Genomic DNA, 23,448 nt, shown 5'->3' with positions numbered 1-23,448 from the left:
CGTTTCCAGTGAGAAGCAATGGATCAAATGTGGGACATGCCTGAGAATGGTGAGGACGCAACCTCATGAGCTTGGCAGATGAATAAATGACTCGTGGGGCCAGGAGACCCGAACCAGGGGGAGTGGCCCTAGGCCCGGCGCGGACGGGCGCAGACGGGCTTGCCTTCGGCGCGCCCGCTGCGCGGACGGGAGGGTCTGCTGTTTATATCCATGGTTGGGAAGGTGGGAGGAGGGTGGGAGGAACGATGAACTAGAGCACCAGCCTTCCCCTGCCAAAGATGGCGGCTGAAGTGGCTGCAATGCGTTACCAGCGCCTAGTAACGGCGGCGCGGTATCAGGGCAGTTCCAATGACCACCTCGAGCGAAGTAATCTCGCACCAAGGTGGGGACTATATTTTAAGAATGATGATGCAGCCTATACAGAATGGCGCTCGGGTGCAGGCTCACTACCTGAAATATTGAACTAAGTACATGCATAAGCACGTTAGCACTGAGCAAGAACTAGCACGAGCACACTCTTTGCTGGGCCGTATAGGCACGCCACCTTTAGTGACAAGGCAGGACATAGATGTGCATGCCTTGATGAGCCAGGCATGGTGGAAGCTATCCCGGAAACTGCTTCATGATATTCCCTACTCTTTGGTGCTGCTGGTGGCTGATAATCCCCTACTGCCTCCTACCAGCGAGAAGGTGTGTAAAAGGTTACTGTGGCAGGCAGATATATACACCACTAGGGCCCTATTCGAAAACAATGCTTTTATCTCATATAATGGTTTCTGTGCCTGCTCTGTGTGTTATCCTACCGCTATCTCAGGCCCTAATTGGCGACCAGGACTAGCCTCTCCATGTACCCTGCTCCATTGCCCGACATGCAGCTCCTTTTGACATACATAAGAAAGGATGAAACAGGGCACTTATTATCATAACTCTACTCTACATTCCTAGCTAGTACGCTGGACAAGCTCAGATGCTTCTTCAAGGAGATACTTCAAACTTACCCCCCTTGTACCGCCACCTTGTCCCCATTGTGCTTGTACTAACCAAAAGGTGCGTGGCTGTGAGGTGGATGCAGAGGAGGGTGCTGTCTTTGAGGGGGGGTTACGAGATGATGCTTACAGTCAGGACATGTCGGAATAATATGCTGACACGGCCCATCCCACTGCTCGACTCAGGGACATATGGGCACTTTCTGTCTTTATCTGCAGCACAACACTGGATCACCATCACCCTCCCTGCACACCTCTGGACTTGCCATGCAGCCCCTTGCAGTAAAGACCCACTGCTACTGTGAAAAGCCCCTCAACATGTGTAATGTTTCTCTTTGTCTTTTATTGATGTTCTGTGATGTTTGCATCATGGATATCATTCTGAAGATAAAATTGTATGTACTGTGCGGTAAATTCAATAAAGAAAGTTAAAAACAAAAGATGCACTATGACTAAATGAGTAAGGAGGGGTTGGGTGATCTAGTACAGAGGAGCTTCGATGTATGAGTGGACGGAGCGAGGTGCATCGGTACTGATGTTGTTTACCACTGCTGGAATACTGTTTTTCGGGTGATAGTATTGGGATGGGGGTTAGGAGTTAAAGAAAAGCAGATGCTAAATTGTTTTGCTGACCGGACGCCTCTATGAGGTGGCTTCCTTGATAATTTTGACGGATTGGGCACGAACGCCGCCCGGCCTCTGGGATGTGGGCTGACTGGCTGTGTGCAAATTTGTTACCGAACTGTGCCTTATAATGCTCAAGGTTGGGAAGGTCGCATTATTTCAATGCTTGTTTGTGAATCTGCAATACAAAATATTAAAAAAAATAAAAATAAATGATTAAATGAGTAAAGAGGGGTGTAATTTTTCCCGGACGTTCATTTCGCTGACCCTATCTACAGTAGAACTTACTAATCTGGACATTTTATTTAAAAGTACCAAAGAAAATGATTGAATAAGAATCAGTATTGGCATTTCCCTTGTTGTTGATCATTTCTACAACAAAGCAGCATATACTGTACCGTTCATTCCAGCGAAACTTCGATTGAATCCATTTTTAAGAATTGTGGTCAGGTGGGCTTGAGCTGTCCCATGAAAAAGTAGCCTCTCATTATTTTGGCTGCCATTCTTATCATCGATGCTCAATTTCTTGATCATGTAATTTTTCCACAGGAAAACATTTTGGAGTCTTTCAATCTACAAAAAAAGATTTACTTAGTCTCTTTTCCCAGGACACGAACATGAACTGAAGCAATGACTTCTATCAGCAAAATAAATGTGAAAAACATTACTTTACTTCACACATTGCCAAAAATGAATTTAATAGACTATAGGCCTATAACCTTTTGAATCCTACGGTGTGAAAGTTATCTCTTGCCATTGCTCTCACGAGCCCAATGATTTGGCAATTCTAGGAAGAAACTGTTTGACCTTGTTAACGCAAAAAAAGCCTTAGGTGTGAGTGCATGCAAATCAATAACCGTTACCAATATTTTCTGCACTACAGAATCAAGTCCCGTTTGCAATGTAGTTTCAGTAACATGTAGAAACATACTGCATGACATTTTCTAATAAAATACTCAAAATCTATCTACCAATATGCTAACTCTCCCAGCTGCATAGTTTTCGCACAGTAACTAGCCAAAGAAATTCAATTCCATTCAATTCTTACCGTAAAAAGTTACAGGTCTTTCATTTGATTTCCTCCTTTGCTCCTGCTAACAGATTCTAAAATTACATTCTTTTTTTTTTTATAAACATTTTTATTGTTTTTGCAGCAAAGAAAACAAAGAACAAGCATGTCAGTATTGAGCAACATTCCCACATCCCCCCCTCCTTACCCTCCCGACCCTCCTGAAGAATCAGGCCCCAAAGTCCAGCGTCCAATTGGTCTGCCGTTACGATCATCAGAGTCCATTGCAGCAATATCCCCCGACCCCAAAAGCCCACCCCTCCCCTGGCACTCAGGCATTCCAGCGTTTGCAACCTCTTAGAGTCCTCCATCCAGACCATGATAATGTCTCCATTTGCCCCATACTCTTCGAAATTTCTTTGGGCAGCCCCTCGCCTTATATGTGACCCTTTCGGCTGCCATGTAAAGATCCATGCCCCTCCTCCACTCCTCAAGCTGCGGAATATCAGGCGCCCCCCATTTCCTGGCTATGTCCCTCTTGGCCACTACCAGGGCTAGCCCCAGAAAAATCAGGAGTGGGCGCGCCAAGTCTACATCATTAGTCATCCCCAGGAGTATTAACTTCGGATCTGGTGGGATGTCGGTCTCCAGCACCTCCCTCAGTTCGGCTAAGACCTCCCTCCAGTACTTTTGAATGCGTGGACAGGACCAGATGGTGTGCAAAAAGTCCCCCCTGTCGTTACCACAGCGCAGACAGCATGGGTCAGGTATTCTCCCCAGTTTATGGAGCCTTACTCTATCAAAATAAGACCTATGCAGGATCTTAAACTGGATCAGACGGAGGCGTGATTTAATCGCCACCTCCCTAGGATGCATCAGTACTACACCCCAATCCACATCATCCATATCTCCCACTTCCCGTTCCCAGGTGTTCCGGAGGCCTTCTAATTTGTTTGGTCTATTATTCATGATGGTTGTATATGTCAGGGATACTGCCTTCCCGGGGATCTGTTCCTGTAGGAGGCGGCCCTCCAGCGGGGCCTATTCGGGGAGTGCCTCCAGTGATGCCCCCTCTGCCCTCCATGCATGCCTTAACTGCATATATTTAAAGAACTGGGAGCGGTGGAGCCCATATTCCTTTTGGAGCGACAGAAAGGATTGCAGTGCCCCCTTTTTAGTCACGTCTCCTAGAGTAGAGATGCCTATGGCGTCCCACCCCTGAAACCCCTTCAATTTGTGTAATTCCTTCAGCCAGGTGCAGTGCCACAGTGGAGTTTGCTTCGTCGGTTTGTGTTCCCACTGTATCGCCCTTGTCGCCCTCTTCCATGCTCCCAGCGTGATTCTAGTAGCCGGCAGTAATCCGGTCTGTCCTTTCCCTCCATATATGTAGTGAAGACAGTTGTGGATGCCCATCGTGTGCCTTTCCAGTGCATAGGTGGGGTGTGTGGCGGGCGCGTGTAGCCATTCATTTATGGGCGCCAGGTGTGCTGCCCAGTAGTAGGCCTCCAGGTCAGGCAAAGATATTCCACCATCATATTGGTGTCTCTGTAGGGTCGAGAGAGCTACTCTAGGCTGCTTACCCAGCCATAGATAGGACCTCAGTGCCGCATGGATGTCTGGGAATACCTTACATGTCAGGGGGAAATATTCATTCTGGAATGCGTATAAAAATCTGGGGAGCGTGACCATTTTAAACATAGCTTCCCATCCCGGAATCGTCAGGGGGAGCGATTGCCATCTACTAGCATCCTCTGAAGAAGTGCGTATGACACGGCTAATATTACGGTCGTAGGAGAGGTTACCATCAGTCGTGACAAATATTTCTAAGTACATAAACCCCTCCCTAGTTGTCCGCAATCTCTCGGGCAGCATGGGCCACTCCTCCGTACCTTGCGGGTCATACAGGGTCGACTTGTGCCAGTTAATCTAGTACCCTGAGTTAGTTCCGTAGCGGTCTAATTCTTCAAACAGTGCCGGTATAGTGGTTTCCGGGCTCGTAACATAGAGCAGGATATCATCCGCGTATAGGGACAACTTCTCATTGGTTTCATCCGCTGGTCCTATCCGGAACCCAGTGATCCCCACATTTTGTCTTACCGCACAGGCCAGCACCTCAATGGAAAGCGCAAACAACAGGGGAGAGAAGGGGCATCCCTGCCTGGTGCCCCGTTGTATCGGGAAGGCCCCTGATAGCGTCCCATTAACCCTAACTCTAGCACTAGGGCTGGTATACAGGAGACTAATCTTACGTCTATACTTTGGCCCGAATCCCATGCGCTCTAGCACACCCTCTAGAAAGGGCCAGTGGACAGCATCGAACGCTTTCTCAGCGTCTAGGGATAGGAACCAGTGAGGCTCAGTCCTGCCCTCTACCTCCCTGAGCCAGTTATGGGTCCGCCGTAAATTATACCTGGTGGCCCTTTCCGGGATGAACCCCGTCTGGTCAAGACGGACCAACCCTGTCACCACCCGTCGCATGCGAAGTGCCAAGATCGTGGCGTACAGTTTCGCCTCTAAATTGAGGAGGGAGATGTGGCGATAGGACGAGCAGTTGTCCGTTGGCTTCCCCTGCTTGTGAATCGGGACAATTGTGGCCTGTCTGAGGTCCAGGGGGAACTGTCCCTCCTCCTCAGCGTCAAGGAATAGACCCAGCAGGTGGCGGGTCAGGAGATCTGCAGTTTAAAAAAAAATTCCGCTGGGAAACCATTTGGGCCCGAGCTTTGCCAGTGCCACCCTAACTTCTTCCTCCGATATATCCGCTTCTAAGTCTGTCTGATAAAACTCCTCAAGCTCCAAGAGGTTAATATGTGCCATGTACTGCATTGCATCCTCTTTTGAGCCTTATAGAACACAGCGAATGTATCCGCTACCCTGGCATCTGTGTCGGCCCATTCCCCCTGACCATCTTTCACCATGTCAACCCAGCGGTCGTCCCTCTCTTTCCTGCTTATCCATGCCAGGAGCCTCCCGGATTTGTCTCCCACATCGTAGAGGCGGTGCAGAGTATCCAACGCCTGTGTCTTTGCTTCCCCTGTCCCTAATTGCTTATACTGGGTTTTCAGATCGGACAGACGCCGAAGTTTTCCCCGGTCTCCGGTACGCAGATGTTCTTTTTCAACTGTCAGAATCTGCGTTTCCAATTCCTGTACCTCAGCCTGGACTGTCTTCCGCCAGTCTACAATGAGCCCTGTCCCGGAGTACCACCTTAAGTGCCTCCCAAAGAGTTACTCGGGAGTTCACTGTGTCAACATTTTCTGCCAAGTACACCCTCACGTCTGCTCTTAGGCCCCTCAGGAGTTCTGTGTTTTGTAGATCCCACGCCGACAGTCTGAGTGTCTTGGGCCCCTCCCTCCTCCTCCTACCCACCTCTATCAGTAAAGGGAAATGGTCAGACACGCTACGTGCGCAATACTCCGCCGCGTCCGATATTTGCAGCGTCTGCCGTGCCATAAAAATGTAGTCCAGGCGGGAGTACACTTTGTGGGCCCTGGAAAAGAAGGAATAGGCCCTAGTGCCCGGATGGAGCCATCGCCACACATCAAGTAGTCCGAGCGCTGACATAGATTTGGCCAGCGGCGTCACATGTAGGGGTCTATCACGGTCGCCCATCCTGTCTCGGGTCAATAACGTCATTAAAGTCTCCCCCAAGGACTTGAATCGTGTCTGCTGTGTTGAGGAGAATATCGGAGACTCCCCGCAGTGTGCCTGCCTGGAGTTTGGGTGGGGCATATGCTGAGACAAATGTGTACTCCCTCCTCCCCCACCTTCCGCGTACTCCCACATATGTTCCCTGTGGGTCTGTCCAGACCTGCGCTATTGTCATAGGTGGATGCTTTCTAATAAGGATTGCCACTCCTCTAGAGCCGAAGGTGAAGCCCGCGTGGGCCAGAACTCTATATTGCCCCCTTGCCAGGAAGGCGCATTCAGTACCTTGTAGATGCGTTTCTTGGAGGAGAATGACATCCGCCCCGGATCTTTTCACATAGTTATTGACCAGTCCCTGTTTAATCTTACAGCCCAGGCCGTTGACGTTCCAGGTCAGAACTTTAAAACCTGCTCTAGGTCCATTTACTCTTTCCGGGTCACCCATGAGCATATCGCGCTGTAAGAGCTGGTGGCATCTCGTGTCCTATGTCGGGAGTCGTAGTGAAGTGTGTGCGTGTGCTCAACGTGACATGATGAAACAAACTCCCCACCCCCGCCCCTCCCATCCCTGAACTCCCAGAAACTGAAAACACCCACAACGTCTCCCCCCCCCCCCCCCTGCAGCCCCAGCTTCCACACAGCCCGGACTACTGGCGGAGAGGGTCTGTCGCCCACCCTTGGATCCCCCCCACATAACTTACGATTGCACCTTACTTAGCAGGTTGGTACCCCCCCCCCCACCTAGTCAGTCTGCAAAGGCAAAGTACATAACAGAAACATCAATTGTAAAGAAATATATAAAGGTGTGTTTGTAACTTGCGTGCCCCTTCTACGATGAGCTGCAGTGTCACATATTAGTCCTGTCCCTTCTTCAGGAATGCAAGCCTTGTGTCTCATTGTCCAGATCTCCAGGGAGGCCGTTTGCCTCCTGCTCCATCTCACGTATCGCTGTCACCAGGGGATGCAGGGATTGTTCAACCACCTCCTCTTCTTCCGAGGTTCGGCCACCTGTGTCTTCGTCTTCCTCGGTGCCATTGTGACTGGCCAGGCAGCTGTATCTGGACCCAGACGTCTCTGTTGTCCCGGCTGATACCACTGGAGGCAATTTCCTCCGCCCCGATGTGCTAGGGCCCGGGTATGGGGTCGTTTGTGTGCGCATTCTGATCCGCGGTTTCTGTATCCTTTGGGTCTTAGGGGGCCTCGTCTTAGATTAGAGGCCACCATCTCTTCGCCAATCCTACGGCCTTCCTCCACGGCCATGCTTCCTCTGGACGGTTGAAGAAGTGTGTTCTCCCCTCAAAGATCACTTTCAGCTTCACCGGGAAAAGTAGCATGTACGTTATGTTTAAGTCTCTCAGTTTTGCTTTTATCGAATCATAAGAACGTCTCTGTTTCTGTACCTCTAGGCTGTAGTCTGGAAAGATCATAATGTTAGTGTTCTCCATCCGTATTTCCCCTTTCTTTCTGGCTTCCCGCAGAATAAGATCTCTATCCGCAAAATTGAGGAAGCGCGCAATGATCGGTCTGGGCCGTGCTCCCTCCGGTGGTTTCGCCAGCAGCGCCCTGTGTGCCCTCTCAAGGACGAAGCAGTTCGAAAACTGTGCCTGAGGGAACGTTGTCTTCAACCAGGAGTAGAGATAGGCCGCCACATCCATCCCCTCAATGCCTTCTCTAAAGCCTACAAAGCGAAGGTTATTGCGTCTCGCTCTGTTTTCCGCATCATCTACCTTCCACAGCAGTTGCCGGTGTGATGCCTGGAGTTCCGCCATTTCCTTTTGGAGAGTGGTGATGGAATCCTCCGCCTCTCCAATCCTCGTTTCCGCCTTCGTCACCCGTTCCGTTAGTTTCCGAAAGTCTTGACTCAGCAGGAGCACCTCTGAACCCACCTCCCCTATCTTGACTTCCAAAGCTGTCCTCGAGTCCTGTATGTCAGTTCTGGATGCTTGTATCGCCTCCAGCAGCATAGCGGTGCCAGAACGTGCGCCCTGGGCTATCGGAAGTGTCTCCCTCTGTGTTTGGGCCGTGGTAAAGTTATCTATAGTCTCTTGCCGTTTGGACTTAACCACTGGATCTTTTTTCCCCATCTTGAGCGCCCTTAGGTGTATCTAGGTGTTGCGCTGGCCTTCCTCGCGCCACCCATCGACTGTGGAACTGCGCCGGCAAGGGAACGGGCCGAGAGGGGCGCCGGGTTGCGGCGGCTCCCAACGGTCACAGACAAAGGGGGCAGCCGCTCTCAGTCTCTGTGCGCTGTGCAGTAGATGCTCGCATGCACTCCCCACCCGATAGAGTCCCAGAGAGCAGGAGTATGCCTTCTGGTGGGTGGGGAGGGGGGATCATGGATATCCCCTTACCGCTGCTCTGCCCGTCTCTCCCTGAGCAATGGGGTCCTCAGGCCACTCGGGCACCCTGTGGGCTCGCTGGAGTTCCTTATCGCACGCTTTCCGGGGACCCTGTGGGCTTCACACCTCAATCTTCCCCATATGCCGTTCTAGGGTTACCTGGGTCAATGGTGGCACAGCAAGGGTCTCACCCCCCCAGTAGATGCGTCGGGTTTGCCGTGTCCCCTACATCCGATTGCACTCCTCAGGGCACCTGCTTCCTGTCGGGTGATGAAGGGCCGCAGCCCCGTTACCCGCAATGCGTCAGGAGACTTACGCCAGCCTGGGTCTCAGCCCCGCAAGGGCCGACAACAGACCGCACCGGGTCGGGAAGGCCGTATATAGGCCAATGGGGCTGCAGACCATCCACGTTGCCCCGGCAGTCACGGCCGCCGTGCAGCCCCGGTCTCCTGGTGCTCGGCTCTGCCTCCGGATCACCCCGGTGTTATGTTAGTTGGCCCTCGCTCTCTTCGGCGCTGTCACTCCGGATCCGCCCGGCCTTGCGTAGATTCTGTATGCCTCCGTTGGAATGTCGCGGTCGGCGCCGCGACTTTAATGAGCAGCTTCTCTGCGGCCTACGAGCCTATCACCACTGCGGGATCCCTACGCGTCTCCAGGGGGCCGCCTCCACTCACCAGTCCGGCGCCAGCACGGGCATAGCAATCGGGGCGCAGCCCTGGTGCATATCTCCTCTGCCTTCCGGTCGTTCTTGGACTTATCGGACACACCAGCCTCCGGGTCTGAGCCGGGTTCTATCGTCCCCCCTCAGCCGTCCGGGGAGAGCCGGCCGCCATCTTAGTAAGGTCAGACTGCGCCGGTCGCCTGCCGAAGTCGGTTTCACTTGTTTTGTGGCTAGATTCGATGGTTTCTCCGCCTCCGTGGACTCCCCGGTCAGGTCAGTTTAGCATTCACCGTTTTGGGGTTTCAGGATCGGCGTTTTATGTCGGATTTACTGCAGCTCATCGGGAGCTCTTCACAGGCACGACTTACTCGGCCATGCTGTTGGCCACGCCCCCTAAAATTACATTCTTGACCGTCCTACCTCATCCATTTAAAAACTTGTGTCTTGCACATCATTGTCTGTAGGTCATAATTCAAACAGGACTATTCAACTTCTGTGGGCTCAGAGTCGTGGCTAGCAGAACATAAATAGCTTTTGGTTGGTTAGCAAATTAAATATGAAATAAAATCCTACTGCTGGATATGTTAATCCTAAACACCCACGTCTACTGTTGGCCCCAAGCTTAGCACTTGCACATGGAACCACCCAGAAAGTAGGACTCTTGCAGATATGTTCGATGCAGAACTTATTGAGGTGTGCGGGTTAAGGGGCAAATATAATAAGGTAAACAACTTTAGATAGGTATGGAAGAGCCAGAGATAGAGGCAGCAAGATGGTCGTACTTAAGTGAGGTTCTGCTAGCCAAGGTTAGGATCTCAAAGATCAGTAGCTGGAGTTCACATTGGGCAAAAAGAAAGGTACACAAGATGACAGAAAATATCCCAAGAAGTTTATCGTCCGATAAGGGTGCCCTGGCAGCTGCAAAACCCTAAAAAAATCAGGCACTGCGATCTAGCTGAGAGTCGCTGTATTGGATGTATACTTGAGTTGTAGCCTTGCTCCATTCTGGTGGTCAGAGACCACCTGGGCAATGATTGAGGACCGCCGTGGGGGCACAAACCCCATGCCCTGGGCTGCGCAGCCCCCACCTGAGCTAAGGAGGTGAGGCTAATGTATAATTCAACCAGTCTTCTGAAACTAGCTAGAGCCCAGAGGTGCACCACATGGCGTGGCCCCGCTGGACCACGAGCATGGAGTGGACTGCGCAGAGGGTGCATTTATTTCATTCTGATTTCACAGTTGTCATGCAAGTGGCACACAAGAATTTCTATCAGTAAAGTGTGCCAGGCAGTAGGCAGGGATCCAATATTGCCTTTTACACCCCCACCAATGTCCAAATCCTGATGAAAAGCAAAAGTGCATGTCTTCCTTAACCCAATGCAAACCAACACATTTCTGAAGCAAAACCTACAGTGAAATAAATTAAACGTAAAGAAGATTTATAAACCGCTCTAATACCCAAAGGTGTCTAGGCGCTAACCAAAAAGAAAAAGACGAGACTTCTCAATGCAAGATAGCGTGTATAGATCACAGTTTTAATGGCTAAAGAGCCATGTTTTTAGTGTCTTTCTAAAGGCCAACAGATCAGTGTTTCGTTAAAGGTTGAGGGGCAAGAAGTTCCACAGTCTGGCAGTGCAGGCTACAAAGCTTCTGCCACACCAAGAAGATCTTTTAAATCAGGAAATCACTAGATTTTACACGGAGGTAGATCAAAGAGGCCTATATAAATATAAAGCAGGAATTTTTGTTGAAGATATTTAGGGCCTATATTGTGCAAAGACTTGAAGGCAATACATAATGCCATGAAATCGATGCACTTGCTAATTAGAAGCAAATAAAGTTGGACTAGGGTGGCAACACAGATTTGTGCTTAGAGAGACCCAGCAACAGCCGGGCCACCGCATTCTGAAGGGTCTGTAGATTATCAAGAAATCTCTTCTGGATGTTCTTAAATGAGTGTTACAATTATCTAGTTTTGATACAATGAAAGAAGACACCACAACTTTGTGCAGTTCGGATGGAATGAAGAGGAGAACTTTTCTAAGCAATTTAAATGTACAGAAATGAGGCAGAGTTGATGTGATTGATCTGGCCCTCGAAGGACAGTTTGCTATCAAAACAGACTCCAAGGTTTCTAATCTTTGTGACTGGGATAGGGAGGTTGCCAAGTTCCGGATGACACCAATTCAGAGATCAAAAGAAATAATTCATTCTAAATAGCAGGACATCTGCATGAGATGTGGCTGCCCAGAGCAAAAAATGACCCCTCAAGCGACAACTATTAAAACTTGACTTGGATGGAGGGAAACCGATAGTCATTATACAATTGATCTGGCTTGTGTTTCTAGGGGATGACTGGATGCTCACCTAAAAGCAGAACCGCATAATCAAAGATGAACACCCAAAACACTTAGAGGACTGTATCATTATATTTTCCACTCCACTGACTGGTGTAAATGTCAGCACACAGAGTATAACACAATGGTGTCTGCAGTTTCCCATACTTACAAGTAAGGTTCAAAGGGGGCACACCCTGGACATCCTCTTGTCCTTTCAATGTTGAGTGACCGAAACCAGTACGCATGCATGAAATAGGTAGAAAAAGCTGTTGCGAGGATGGATTTTTTGGTCCCTCTTATACATTGTTGCACCCTATATAGTAAAACCAATCGAAAGGGCCGGCCTAAATTGAGATACCTAATGTATAAATGGAATAAATTGGACACTCTCGGGCGTGGCCAAGATGGCGGAGAGATAGAAAGTGTTCTGCCTCCTCTCCTCCACCAGCTGAACTCTAGCACCAGCCTGTGCCCCGAAATTACCGGAGGGCGCTGACCTATGGCCGAGAGTGTGACGCTGCACCCAGTGGAGCAGCGTCGGGAGAAGCCCGGCATCTCCCAGGGCTTTGATTTTCTTTTTTAGTCAAATATTTTTATTAGCATTTGTTGAATAAACAATACCATGATGAACAGCACATTGTGGCGGAATTGCCCTTATCCCTCTCTAACAGCACAACATCAGGGCAGATGAGGCACGCCACTACAGTCCCTGCATCCGCTAATCATGGGGTAGAAGATTGTACACACCGCAATAGTAAGGCTACCCACCCCGCACTAGCTTAGTGCGCGCTGCCGGGGCCAGCACCCCAAGGTAAGTCCATAGATGTCCACTCGTGGAGTCTATGCGTATCAGCATAGATGAGGGTGGTTCCTCTCAGCACTAGGTATGCGCATGAGATTGACTTTTCCGTATGCAAAACAGTTAAAACCAAACAGTGAACGGAACATACCTAGAAACAATTGAGGCTGCAGGAAAACCCCTATACCCACTGGTCCCCCCCCCCCAAGCAACTCATCAAGGACAATCCCTCCCCGCTTCTCCGCACGCTTCCTTACTCCGCTCACAAGCATAATGCACTCCCGGAGCCCAATCGCCCTCACAAGCTAAGTTGCCATTCAATTGGTAAGGCAAACTGGAAAAACACCTCACAGCACACCCCGGTCTTTCCAGCAATACCACTCAACCCTCCACTGCTCCTGCGCCATCCGTCTCCCCAGCCCGTTGTAGGGCACTCAACATGCGTTCCCACCGCTCTGCCATTGGCTCCCTCCGGAGACCCACCGTTTCCTCCCTACGCACAGCCGTCCACTCCGCCCGGGCCCACGCCTGAAGGGAAGAAATCCATGCCTGCGCAGTCGGTGGATCGCTCGCCTTCCAGCGCCCCGTGAGGAGACGCACGGCCACCACTAACCCCAGATCTAAGAAGCAGGAAGATGCCTTGTCTTTGGGTGGTCTCTTAAACTGGTGCAGTATATACTCCGGCCGCTCCAAAGGTATGGTGCGACCAGTGCATCTACAGAGTAATGCGCTAATTGCACGCCAATAGGAGGTCAGCCTGGGACAACTCCATAGAAGATGGAGAAGCCCCGCATCCACCTCTCTGCACCTTGGGCAGGACGCATCCGCGCGGTGGAAATATCTATTAATGAGGGCAGGAGTGAGGTAGGCCCTATGCACTATATAGAGCTGTATTTGACGGAATCGAAGGTTTCTGGGAATGCGCACTGAACTCTGGAGGATTTTGCCCCAGTCTTTGTCAGTTAGTGCCCTGCCCATGTCCTGCTCCCATTTGGCTCTGAGGGACGCTAGACTAAACCCTGTGTGTATCCGCAATGACCCCGCAAACCAATGCACCGGGTGCCTACCCTGCCCCATAACCTGCAGATATTGTATGGTTAAATGGGTCTCGGGCTCCGATGCCACGTCCCCCCACTTGTCCGCCATTTTCGCCACCAGAGATCGGTGCAGGAGGAACCCCCCGGTGGGAAGCTCCTCCTCCTCCACCAGCGTCTCGTATAGAACCAGTGCGCCGTCTCGGTAGAGGTCTCCCAGTGTTTGTATGCCTGCTTCGTTCCAGTGGTCCAACATGGGCTGCGCGAGGACTCCGTCTCCCCCCACGAAAGCCTCAAGCGGCACCGCAGGCGCGTATGTGGGAACCCCCCAGGTGATATAGAGAGCTCTACGAAAACACTTGAAGGCGACCGCCAGCAGTAACGGGGCAGGCCGTGCCGGCGCCGCCAGCGGATGGAACAGCTGTGTGATCCGCTCCAGGGAGTACTGCGGATCCGCGGTGGCGGTGTCTTCCCTTCCTCTGTCCGCCAGCCATCTGGCGATCCACTGCAGCTGCGCCGCCAGATAATATTGCTCAAAGCAAGGGGCGCCCAGCCCGCCACTATCTGTTGGGAGGAACAATTTCGCAAGCGCCAACCGGTGTCTGGACGGCCCCCATATGAAGTCCCGAAGTATGCTGTTGAGTGATGTGAAAAAGGAGGCCGGTACGTAGAGGGGCAGATTGACCAAAAAGTACAGGAGTCGAGGGAGCATAATCATTTTGGCCAAGGCCACCCTGCCGGTCGTGGTCAGCGGCAAAGTGTTCCAAAAACGAATTTGGGACCGAAGTGCAGTTACCGCCCTGCCCAGGTTTCCGTCAAATAGATTAGCCGCCTGCCTGTAAATCTGCACCCCGAGATATCGAAAGGTATCCGCCTTCCATTGTACACGCGTATCACCTAGGCAATACCCCGGATCCTCAGTTTCCGGATTAAAGGCATAGAGACATGACTTTCCCGCGTTCACTTTGAGTGCCGAGACAACCGCGAACTGCTCCAGCACCAGGGCCAGCCTCTCCGGTATATGCGCCACATCCCTAACAAACACCAGCAGGTCATCCGCATAGAGCGAGACCTGATGGGTCGCATCTCCTAGCGGAATCCCCGCGTCTAGCGTCCGTCTCAGCCGCTCCGCCAATGGCTCCACCGCCAGCGCAAACAGCAGCGGGGACAAGGGACAGCCCTGATGGCTGTCCGGGCCCACCACCACTGCCTCGGAAATATATGGACCCAGTCGCACCCAGACCGTAGGGTTCGTGTAGAGCAGCTGGACTGCCTGCAAGAAGCCCTCACCTAGCTTGTAGCGCGAGAGCACCGCAGCAAGGTACCCCCATTCCAGACAGTCAAAAGCCTTCTCCAGATCGATGATCAGCTATCCTGCCCTTGGCCAGGTTCCCGTTGCCTCCGCCGCCACTCGAAAGAACCGCCTGAGATTCAGGGATGTGGACCGTGCCGGCAGAAACCCATTCTGGTCAGGGTGCACTAGGTGTGGGACCACTGCCGCTAGTCGCTCTGCCAGAATTTTCGCAAAGACTTTATAGTCCACGTTCAGCATTGCGAGCGGCCTGTACGAGCCCAAAGCAGTGGGATCCCGGTCCGGCTTGGGCAGGGAGACAAGGAATGCTTCCCGCATGGTAGGGGGGAGCGAGCCCTCATCCAGGGCTGTATTGAACAGTTGGAGAAGCAGAGGCGCCAGAGTGTCTCTATTTGCCTTATAATATTCCGCAGGCAGGCCATCAGGCCCGGGGTTTTTTCCTGTCGCCATGCCTCCAATTGCATCACCCACTTGCTCCAGGGTGAGTGGTGCTTTGAGCTCGCCTCTATGGTCATCCTTTGCTACTGGTAAGACGAGGGCATCCAAAACGCGTCCAGCGCGAGTCGAGGCCCCGTACCTTGAGATTGATAGAGCTGCCTATAATGTGCAGTCAGGGCACGATGGATCTCCATTTGGGTGTACACCATGACCCCTTCCGCAGTGCGCAGCGCACCCATGGGGACATGACGTCCCTCGCTTTGCACCAACCAGGCCAGCAACCGCCCAGCTCTATCCGCTGCGGCGTGCGTCCTGGCTGTGTGCGCCGCGTAATTATGACACCCCAATTGCTCCAAGAGTTACGCGTGCTGAGTACGCAGTTCGCCGAACTCGCGCGAGCGCTCACCCGCACCTTCACCATCCTTTTCATAGCGGAGGAGCTCCGACTCTAGCTTCGCCAGGGAGACGGACAACTTTTTCCATATGTTCCACGTGGCCCCAAGGCAATGGCCGCGGATAGCCACTTTATGCGCCTCCCACTCCACCAGTGCGCTGCTTGCCGACCCTGCATTAACTTCGTAATAGGCCAAAATGGCCGTGCCCAAGGACGACCGAAACTCAGCATCCTCGAGTGCAGCCGGTTGTAGCCGCCACGTGGGCACGGGGGGACAGTCCGCCTCCCAGCTGATCTTGAATCAAAGCGGGTTGTGGTCTGAGTGTGTCCTCCCCAGGTACTCGGATTCTGCAAGAAGCTAAAGCAAGGACTGTGTACCTAGTATTCTGTCCAGGCGGACGTGGAGGTCGTGCACTGGGGGATAGAAGGAGTAAATTCTGTCTGCAAGATGCTGCACGCGCCAAAGGTCACATACCCCCCCAGTGAGTGAGCCAATCCCTGAACGCACGCGCGTTAGATGCTACCGGTGCAGCCCAAAGGGGAGGGAAGGACCTGTCCAAGTGCGTGTCCAGTACCATATTGAAGTCGCCCCCAAGCAGCCAGGGAAGCCCAGCATACGGGTGAAGAATACGGTTCAAGCTCTCTAAGTAAGCAGACTGCTCCACATTCGGCGCATACAGCGACCCCAACAGTATTTCTTGACCATTCAGTCTCCCTCGCGCCAGTGTGTACCTGCCCGCAGGGTCCACCCATGTGTCCGTGAAGATGAAGGGGACATCTGCTCGCACCCAAATCAAAGTGCCACGTGCGTGTGCGGAAAAGGTCGTGCCAAAGATTTGTCCTCTCCAGCGTCTGCATAGCTTCTCTAGTTCGGCTAATGACATATGTGTTTCCTGGAGAAATGCAATTTCCACCCCGTGGCGCTGAAGGTAGGAGAATGCTGAATATCGGCGTGAGGGGGTATGCATACCGCGGATGTTCCAGGACATTAGGTTAGTGTGTGCCATGAAATAGTTCTACGAGCGCGCGCACCAGGGGGTGGGGGGAAAGCCCCCGCGAAGGGGGTCTGGGGGCACCAGCGCGAACAGGAAGACCAAAGTGCTGCATTAAAAACATGTGAACGGTTACAAACAATAAAACAGGAAGGGCGACTCCCCAGTGGAACGTGCATCCAAACATTGTCAAAAACCACCTCACCATAGTGAGCTTAACTCAGCGCGGTCGCTGTTTGGGTTCGTGCGCTGCCAACAGGCTCACTTCGCTGCACCCCTAACGCTTATCGCCTGAGGTCTCGGGAGATGCCCCCACGCGCCGAGCACCCCCAACCATTCCGCAGTGGCGTGTGACTCCCAGGAAGGACCACTCTACGCTGAGTAGCTGGCAGCTGGCGCCGATCGCAGTCCAGCGGTCACACTTCGCCGCCCCACAGTCCAGCAAGCATTTGCAGCCATACGAGCACACTCCAGGGCAGGCATTCATACCTTAGCAGCCATTCGTCCTCTCACCCAGTAACAGTAGAAAGGCAAGACAGCATCATCAGTAGTCAGGAGGTGAGCAACAAGTCTCCTTCATCCCAAGGACCCCCGGAGAGATCACATGAGGAGGTCCGCCGTCTGCGGTGTCACTACTGGCATGACCACATCATCAGAGAGCACCGTTGAAGGGGAGGCCGGGCCGCTAGCGCCAGAATCACTCCAGGACTGTGAATTCCGCCTGCTCTCGCCATGCACCACTTCCAAGTTCACAACCGCTTCAAGGGCCTCCTGCCGCTCGAGTCGCTTTTCTGCCAGGCTAGGAGCCGCCGGGCCGATGCTCGGGCCACGGCGGGCACCCCGGTTTCTACGCCGCCTCGACTTCTACACCTGCCATCCACCACCTTCCTCCGTGTGCTCAGGGCGGTTGCCTTTCCATTGCCCAGTTTCCTCCAGCCAGTCCCAAACATCTGACGGTGTGTCGAAGAAACGGGCCCCATCCTTGGTGATCACTCTGAGGCGGGAGGGGAACAATAAGGAGTACGGAAGGCCTAATTCCCGCAACTGCTTCTTCACTGCCAGATAAGTGCTCCTTCTTCTCTGCACCATTGCCGTATAGTCTGGGAAGAACATCTTGTGACTGCTCCAGACTGCGATGTTGTCCAGCTTCCTCGTTTCTCTCAGCACCACATCCCGGTAATTAAGCAGTTTAAAGAGAAACGGGCGGGGTCGGTCTCGCGGACGAGGCTTCTGCGCTGGCACCCTGTGAGCTCGTTCCACCACAAAGTGCGGGAACAACACCTCTGGAGGTAGAAGGTCCCTCAGCCATGACTCAGTGAAGCCCTCCGGGTCTTTCCCCTCTTCGCCTTCCGGCTGCCCGACCACTCGGACATTGTTGCGGCGGGAGCGGCCCTCCGCATCTTCCATGCAATCCTCCAGTACGTGTACCCTGTCGAGGATGTCCTGCAGCGCCGAGGTGTGCTGCTGTACCACCGGCTGCAGTCCCTGCACAGTTTGGCGTTGGTCCATGACTGTATCAGCTAGCTTACGATGGTCTGCGCGAAGCAAGGTGAAATCCGACGTCACTTTATCAATTCGGTTCTCAAGGGATGTCTTTGTCTGCTCCAGTGTGGTGCCAATACGCTCCACCGCCGCCAGTACGGAGTCCATCTTAGCTGCGAGGGCCTCCGCCGGGCCCAGACCGCCACCCTGCGGGCCACGCGACAGGCTTGGTCCATCTTCAGCCAGTTGTCTCTGCTGGGCTCTATCCCTGAGCTTACCCATTACGAGTTGCTGCGCAGATGGCATCCACACCCTCCGGCAGCTGCCCAGTCTGCTGATCTAGAGTGGGTCCACGGGATGAAAACTTCCCTGGTCCAGTGCCAGAAGGTGCTGTCCAAGGAGTTCCCCAAGGCGAACCCCCAGGTAAGGTATTGGGCACCCAGGAGCCCACACCTGTCAATCCCGTGGTGCCCCCCCGCTCCGGCAAATCTGTGTCAAAGAGTCACAGTTCCTTCCTTTCCACAGCTCCCAGAATACCAACGAACAGGGCAGTCACAAAAGCGGCCCCAGGTAGCACCCAAGGCGAATATCTGCCCAGCACTACTTCCCAGGCCAGGGGGCAATCTCCAGCAAGACACAGCCACGGCGGCCCTCTAGTCTCGGTCCCTGCCAGCCGGCGCCAGTCCCACATGCGCCACAGCAGCAATCCACCTAGTATCTCAGCTCACCACGGAGGCTCACCGACACAGTCCCGGGCAGCCCTCGCTTAATCGCAAACATCAGCAAAGCGTCAGCGGTTCCCACCTCGCAGTCAGGGCAGGCATTACAGTCGACCGCTGTTAGCAGGCTCTCTACTTGTCCCACAGGCGAGTCAAAATGGCGCCCACAGTTCCACTAAGATGGCGTCCGGCAGTTAGGAATGGCGGCGTGGGAAGGCCCTAAATGCAGGCGGGGATGCCCTTCTCAGTGCCGCGAGGCCATTCCGGTGGGGTCTCCCCTCCGTGTGGGCACACTCAGGCCTCTGTGCCCCCCCGTCCCCAGGGAACCAGCGCTGTCTTCCGCAGCAGTCGTGGCCTCAGACAGGGGTCTCTCGATGCTCAGGGGCAGCCCTGCCCCACCCGACAATCACAGTACTCGGGGAGCCCCCTTCCAGGCTGCCGACGCAGCAACCCCACCGCACCTCACCTCCAAGGCAGTGGCCTCGCCAGTCGCAGGACGCGCCTCAACAAGACAGGCGCCCTCCCGGGCTCTGTGCTCACGTAACCGTCACAGCCGGGCCGCCCAGACTCCTCACCGCTGCGGGACCTCTCCTGTCACGTCCCAGGCCTCACGCTCCGCCAGAGCCAGGATCCTGCCGGTCGCTGCCCCAGTCCCACCGGCGCAGGGGGTCCCCCGCTGAAGCCGGTCACCAGGCGAGACCGGTCCAGGGTCAATGGCGGGCTCCGGCGCCTCCGCTCACCGCTGGCTGCCGGGACGTCTCCGCTGCCAGTCACTCCAAGAAGCCGCTCCCTCCTCGCCATTTGTCATCACCAGCCCCTCCGCAAGCTCCGCAACGGCGCCCGGGCAGCCCGATGTCACCCGCAACAGCACGGCGCCTCTTCCCGCCGACGTAATAGCCGCCCGTCACCACACACAGCCCTTCGCCGCAGTCCGCTGCTCCTCCATGTACCGGCCCAGGCGATCGTCGGCCGTCTCAAGCAGTCCCCGCCACGTCTCTACACCATCACAGTGCAGTACAGGCTCTGGGGGCACCTCCGACAGCGTTTTCTCAGGATAAGTAGGGTTTTTTTTAAGCGGAGCTCTATGCTATTGCATCCGCCATGATGGCTGACTAGCCACGCCCCCATATCCCAAGGCTTTGATGGCAGAGATATCGGCCTTGAGAGCGAGGAGATTGCCGCGGCAGCCTGCGGCGCTGGCGCGACTGCGGAGCAGGAATCGCAGAGACTGGGCCATGGTCACTGCAGCATAGGCTGATTTAGGGTGAGCCCCCGGGACAACCCCCCAAGCTTGGATCTGATGTTCGGCAGAAGCAGACGGACAACAAAGCGAAGACTGCCGTCTACAGACACAGCGACCTGCCGGCCCCGGCCGCGGAGGCGGAGAACACTCGAGGCTGCCGGCAGAGCCGGTATAAGAACAGAGAGCTTTCGACCCCCGGCAGGCATCGGTATCCTGCACTTCCAAGCTGCTGGGACCCGTTGTGTCCAGAGACTCAGCTGCGGCCGCCATCTTGCAGTGGAGGGACGGCGGGCCCATGGAGCATAATCGGCCAGAGGAGCGCCCCAGAGAGCATCCGAAGCCCTCGGAAGGCATCTCGGCCTTGGCGTACAGCGCCGACCTGGAGGCCTGCGGCGGCGGGACCCATCGTCTCCTCCTCTACTGCTGCAGTACACCGCCGCCATTTTTCAGCGGGGACATCGGCTCTGACAGGGTGAGCAAGGAGCTCATGGTGAGCCCGGGAGACGCCCGACCACGAGCGGACCGTCCTGGCCGGAGCGGCTTGCCGCCGCCGAAAAGCAGTGACACAGCGGACCGGAGCTTGCGATGGTGAATCCTCCCACTTCCCTGCCCTCAGCTGTGGCCCCCGCTCCTCCTGACAAGCGGATCCAGACGGCCTTATGCCGAGCACCCGCCGAGCCTCTGCGCCTAGGCTTCGAAGATCCTTTGGGCCTACCACCTGCTGAATAGGGTCCTGTTGGTCACACTACCTGGGTCATCCTTGATAATTTGCCAGCTGCTGGGTTACCGGAGGGGGGGAGAGACAGTGCCCCGGTGGCTGCGGCCGCTGGTCCCTCACGGCAGGCCGGTTACCGCAGTGGCCTCACATCAACCGGCAGCGGTGGTGCACAGTGTGGTGTTGATACATTCCATGTTTCGAATGTATCCACATCACTGGGTGGAATATAGAATCAATAGGGTAGAGAAGTTCTGGGGAAAAACAGTTGAGGCGTAGATGAAAGATGAAGTAAGATGTGGAGTTGCTGTTACCTAAAAGATTCATCTTACTGAAGAAATCGTGAGTGTACTTTACACGTTGATGACAAGGAACGGAAAAGCAACTCTACAGGAACCCACGATGTGAAAGAACTTTGATTTTTAATTGAAACGCGAAAGGAAGGATGTGCATCCACATCACTGGGTGGAATATAGAATCAATAGGGTAGGGAAGTTTTGGGGAAAAACAGTTGAGGCGTAGATGAAAGATGAAGTAAGATGTGGAGTTGCTGTTACCTAATAAAGATTCATATTACTGAAGAAATCGTGAGTGTACTTTACACACAGGGACTCTGATACCCCGCACCCACCATGTTCGAGCTTGGAAGGCCGGCACACCGCCGGTCGACCTTACGCATCCTGACCCTGGCCACCCACCCTGTTGCCCCTGAGGATCTAGTGCACAGTGGCGGGCCAGCACACCAGGAGGAACTACGTGAGTCTTTCGCGGCAACTCGGTACGCCAACCAACTGGAACCAGTAGAGCGAACATTCCTGAACCGCAGTGGCGATCCTCAAGAGCTAGACCGGGCCAGCACAGCCGGGAATACCGAGCATGCCATCTACCAGGGGCAGAAAGGACAAATCGACTACGCGAGAGAACTCCCTTCGGGACCTTTTCACTCTGGCGCAGGGCAGGGGGCCGGGGGTCTCTGGCAGTGCTAATACAGCGACACAGATGGCTACCAACCCGGATGCACCGGTGACACTGGCTTTTCTCGAATAGTTGTTTGCGGCCCTACGAGACGATCTCCAGATAGTGGAGCGCGATCTCACAGCAGAGATCCAAGCCATTCACAAAGACGTGGACGAGATAGGGGGCAGAGTGGCATCCCTGGAAGGCAGAAGTGACACCCAGGACACAGAATTGGCGGCTATGCAACAGGAAGTCCTCCGAATTCATGAGCAGCAAGTGGACGTCCAAACGACTACAACGCATCCAAAATTCCTCGGCATGACTGATCCTCGACGTACCACGTTACGAACACATCAACCCCCACCTGAGAAACCTGCACTGGCTCCCCTTCAACAAGAGGATATCCTTCAAGCTCCTCACCCACGCATACAAGGCACTCCACAAGACCGGCACTCACCTCAATAGACGGCTCTCCTTCTACATCCCCAACCGCCAGCTACGCTCTACCGACCTCTCACTCGCCACCGTCCCGCGCATCCGGAGAACAACCACCAGTGGGAGATCCTTCTCCCACCTCGCCGCCAAGATATGGAACACCCTTACACTGAGCCTACGACAGACCCAAGACCTGCTGACCTTCAGGAGGATACTCAAGACCTGGCTGTTCGATCAGTAGCACCCCCCCACCCCCCAGCGCCTTGAGACCCTCGCGGGTATGTAGTGCGCTTTACAAATGATTGATTGATTGATCTCGGATACGTCCGTGACCTTTTCAACTACGTCTTGGGCAACGCACAGACTTTGATCTCAAACTGGACAGAGCACACCGGGTTGGCCCCCGCAGATCAGCGACGCCCCACCAGCAGACAGCTTGGTGTGCATGCAGGATTTCCGTACCAAGGAAGAGATCCGCTGTAAAGCCCGCTTGCTGCAGCCGATAACTTTCCGCAGTCAGCAGCTGGCCCTCTACCAAGATCTCCCCGCCATTACACTCCAAAAATGCAGGTCCTTCCGGCCTATTACAGCGTACAGCCTATCCTTCGCCACCGTAACATCTCCCATTCCTGGGGGCATCTGTTCCGTCTGGTCTTCCGGCAGAATGGGAAACTGTTCCAACTCTGTACCCTGTCTGAGGCGTGCAAGCTGCGGGGAATTCCTCCGGAGGAGGACACTGACGAGGGAGAGTGCTCGGACCAAGGCTCCAGCGACGGCCGTTCGAGGTGGAGGCGGCAACCCAATCGACGACGCATTCGGCGACCAGACCCGCTATTTGTCAAACAGGAGCAACAGGCCACCCTCGCAGCGCTACCAGATGCCATAGCCAAGACGGCGAACTTGTAACTGACCCCGGCTGCCATGATGCATTCCAATTCAAAGGTTTCGAGGGCTGGAGGCTCCCTTTGGTCACATAACAAGCCCTAAGACTCCCTTTCTGCTCATCCTAAGATGTTGACCTATTGGCTGAACTCATGACCTCTTTATTCTGCTTAGCCAGGCACCTGCTGTGCCTTACAAGACGTTATCACTGCTCATCCTGGGATGACAGACTAACGATTGAACTCACAGATGCTTTATTTTTCCCTTTTTGGCACCAGTTGTGCTTTGTTTTTGCTTTTTCAACTCTCATGGGTCTTTTCTTCTTTCTTCGCTTTACCTATCCCTCTTGCTGTCCTTTATTTCTGGGGAGAGCCCGGTCCAGAGTGCACCACAAGGCCTTTATTCCTGCGCTAGCGTTCAGGCGCCCTGGTAGTTCTGCTGTC

The 23,448-nt window shown here is 53.9% G+C and overlaps 1 protein-coding gene across 3 annotated transcripts in view; it reads right to left on the bottom strand.

Moving 5' to 3' along the window:
- The window catches only part of LOC144823685 (protein mono-ADP-ribosyltransferase PARP14-like), a 1,720,771-nt gene that overhangs the window by 128,456 nt on the left and 1,568,867 nt on the right, over positions 1-23,448 (bottom strand). For all 3 annotated transcript variants that reach the window (XM_078682415.1, XM_078682413.1, XM_078682414.1), the window contains exon 17: positions 2,009-2,183. In XM_078682415.1, the coding sequence (XP_078538541.1) occupies positions 2,009-2,183 (175 nt within the window). The remainder of the gene's footprint in view (positions 1-2,008; positions 2,184-23,448) is intronic.

This window comes from Lissotriton helveticus, chromosome 3_1 (genome assembly GCF_964261635.1).
Source record: "Lissotriton helveticus chromosome 3_1, aLisHel1.1, whole genome shotgun sequence".
Lineage (NCBI taxonomy): Eukaryota > Metazoa > Chordata > Amphibia > Caudata > Salamandridae > Lissotriton > Lissotriton helveticus.
The sequence above is the reverse complement of the archived record's forward strand: the minus strand, read 5'-3'. Positions and strand labels throughout refer to the sequence as shown.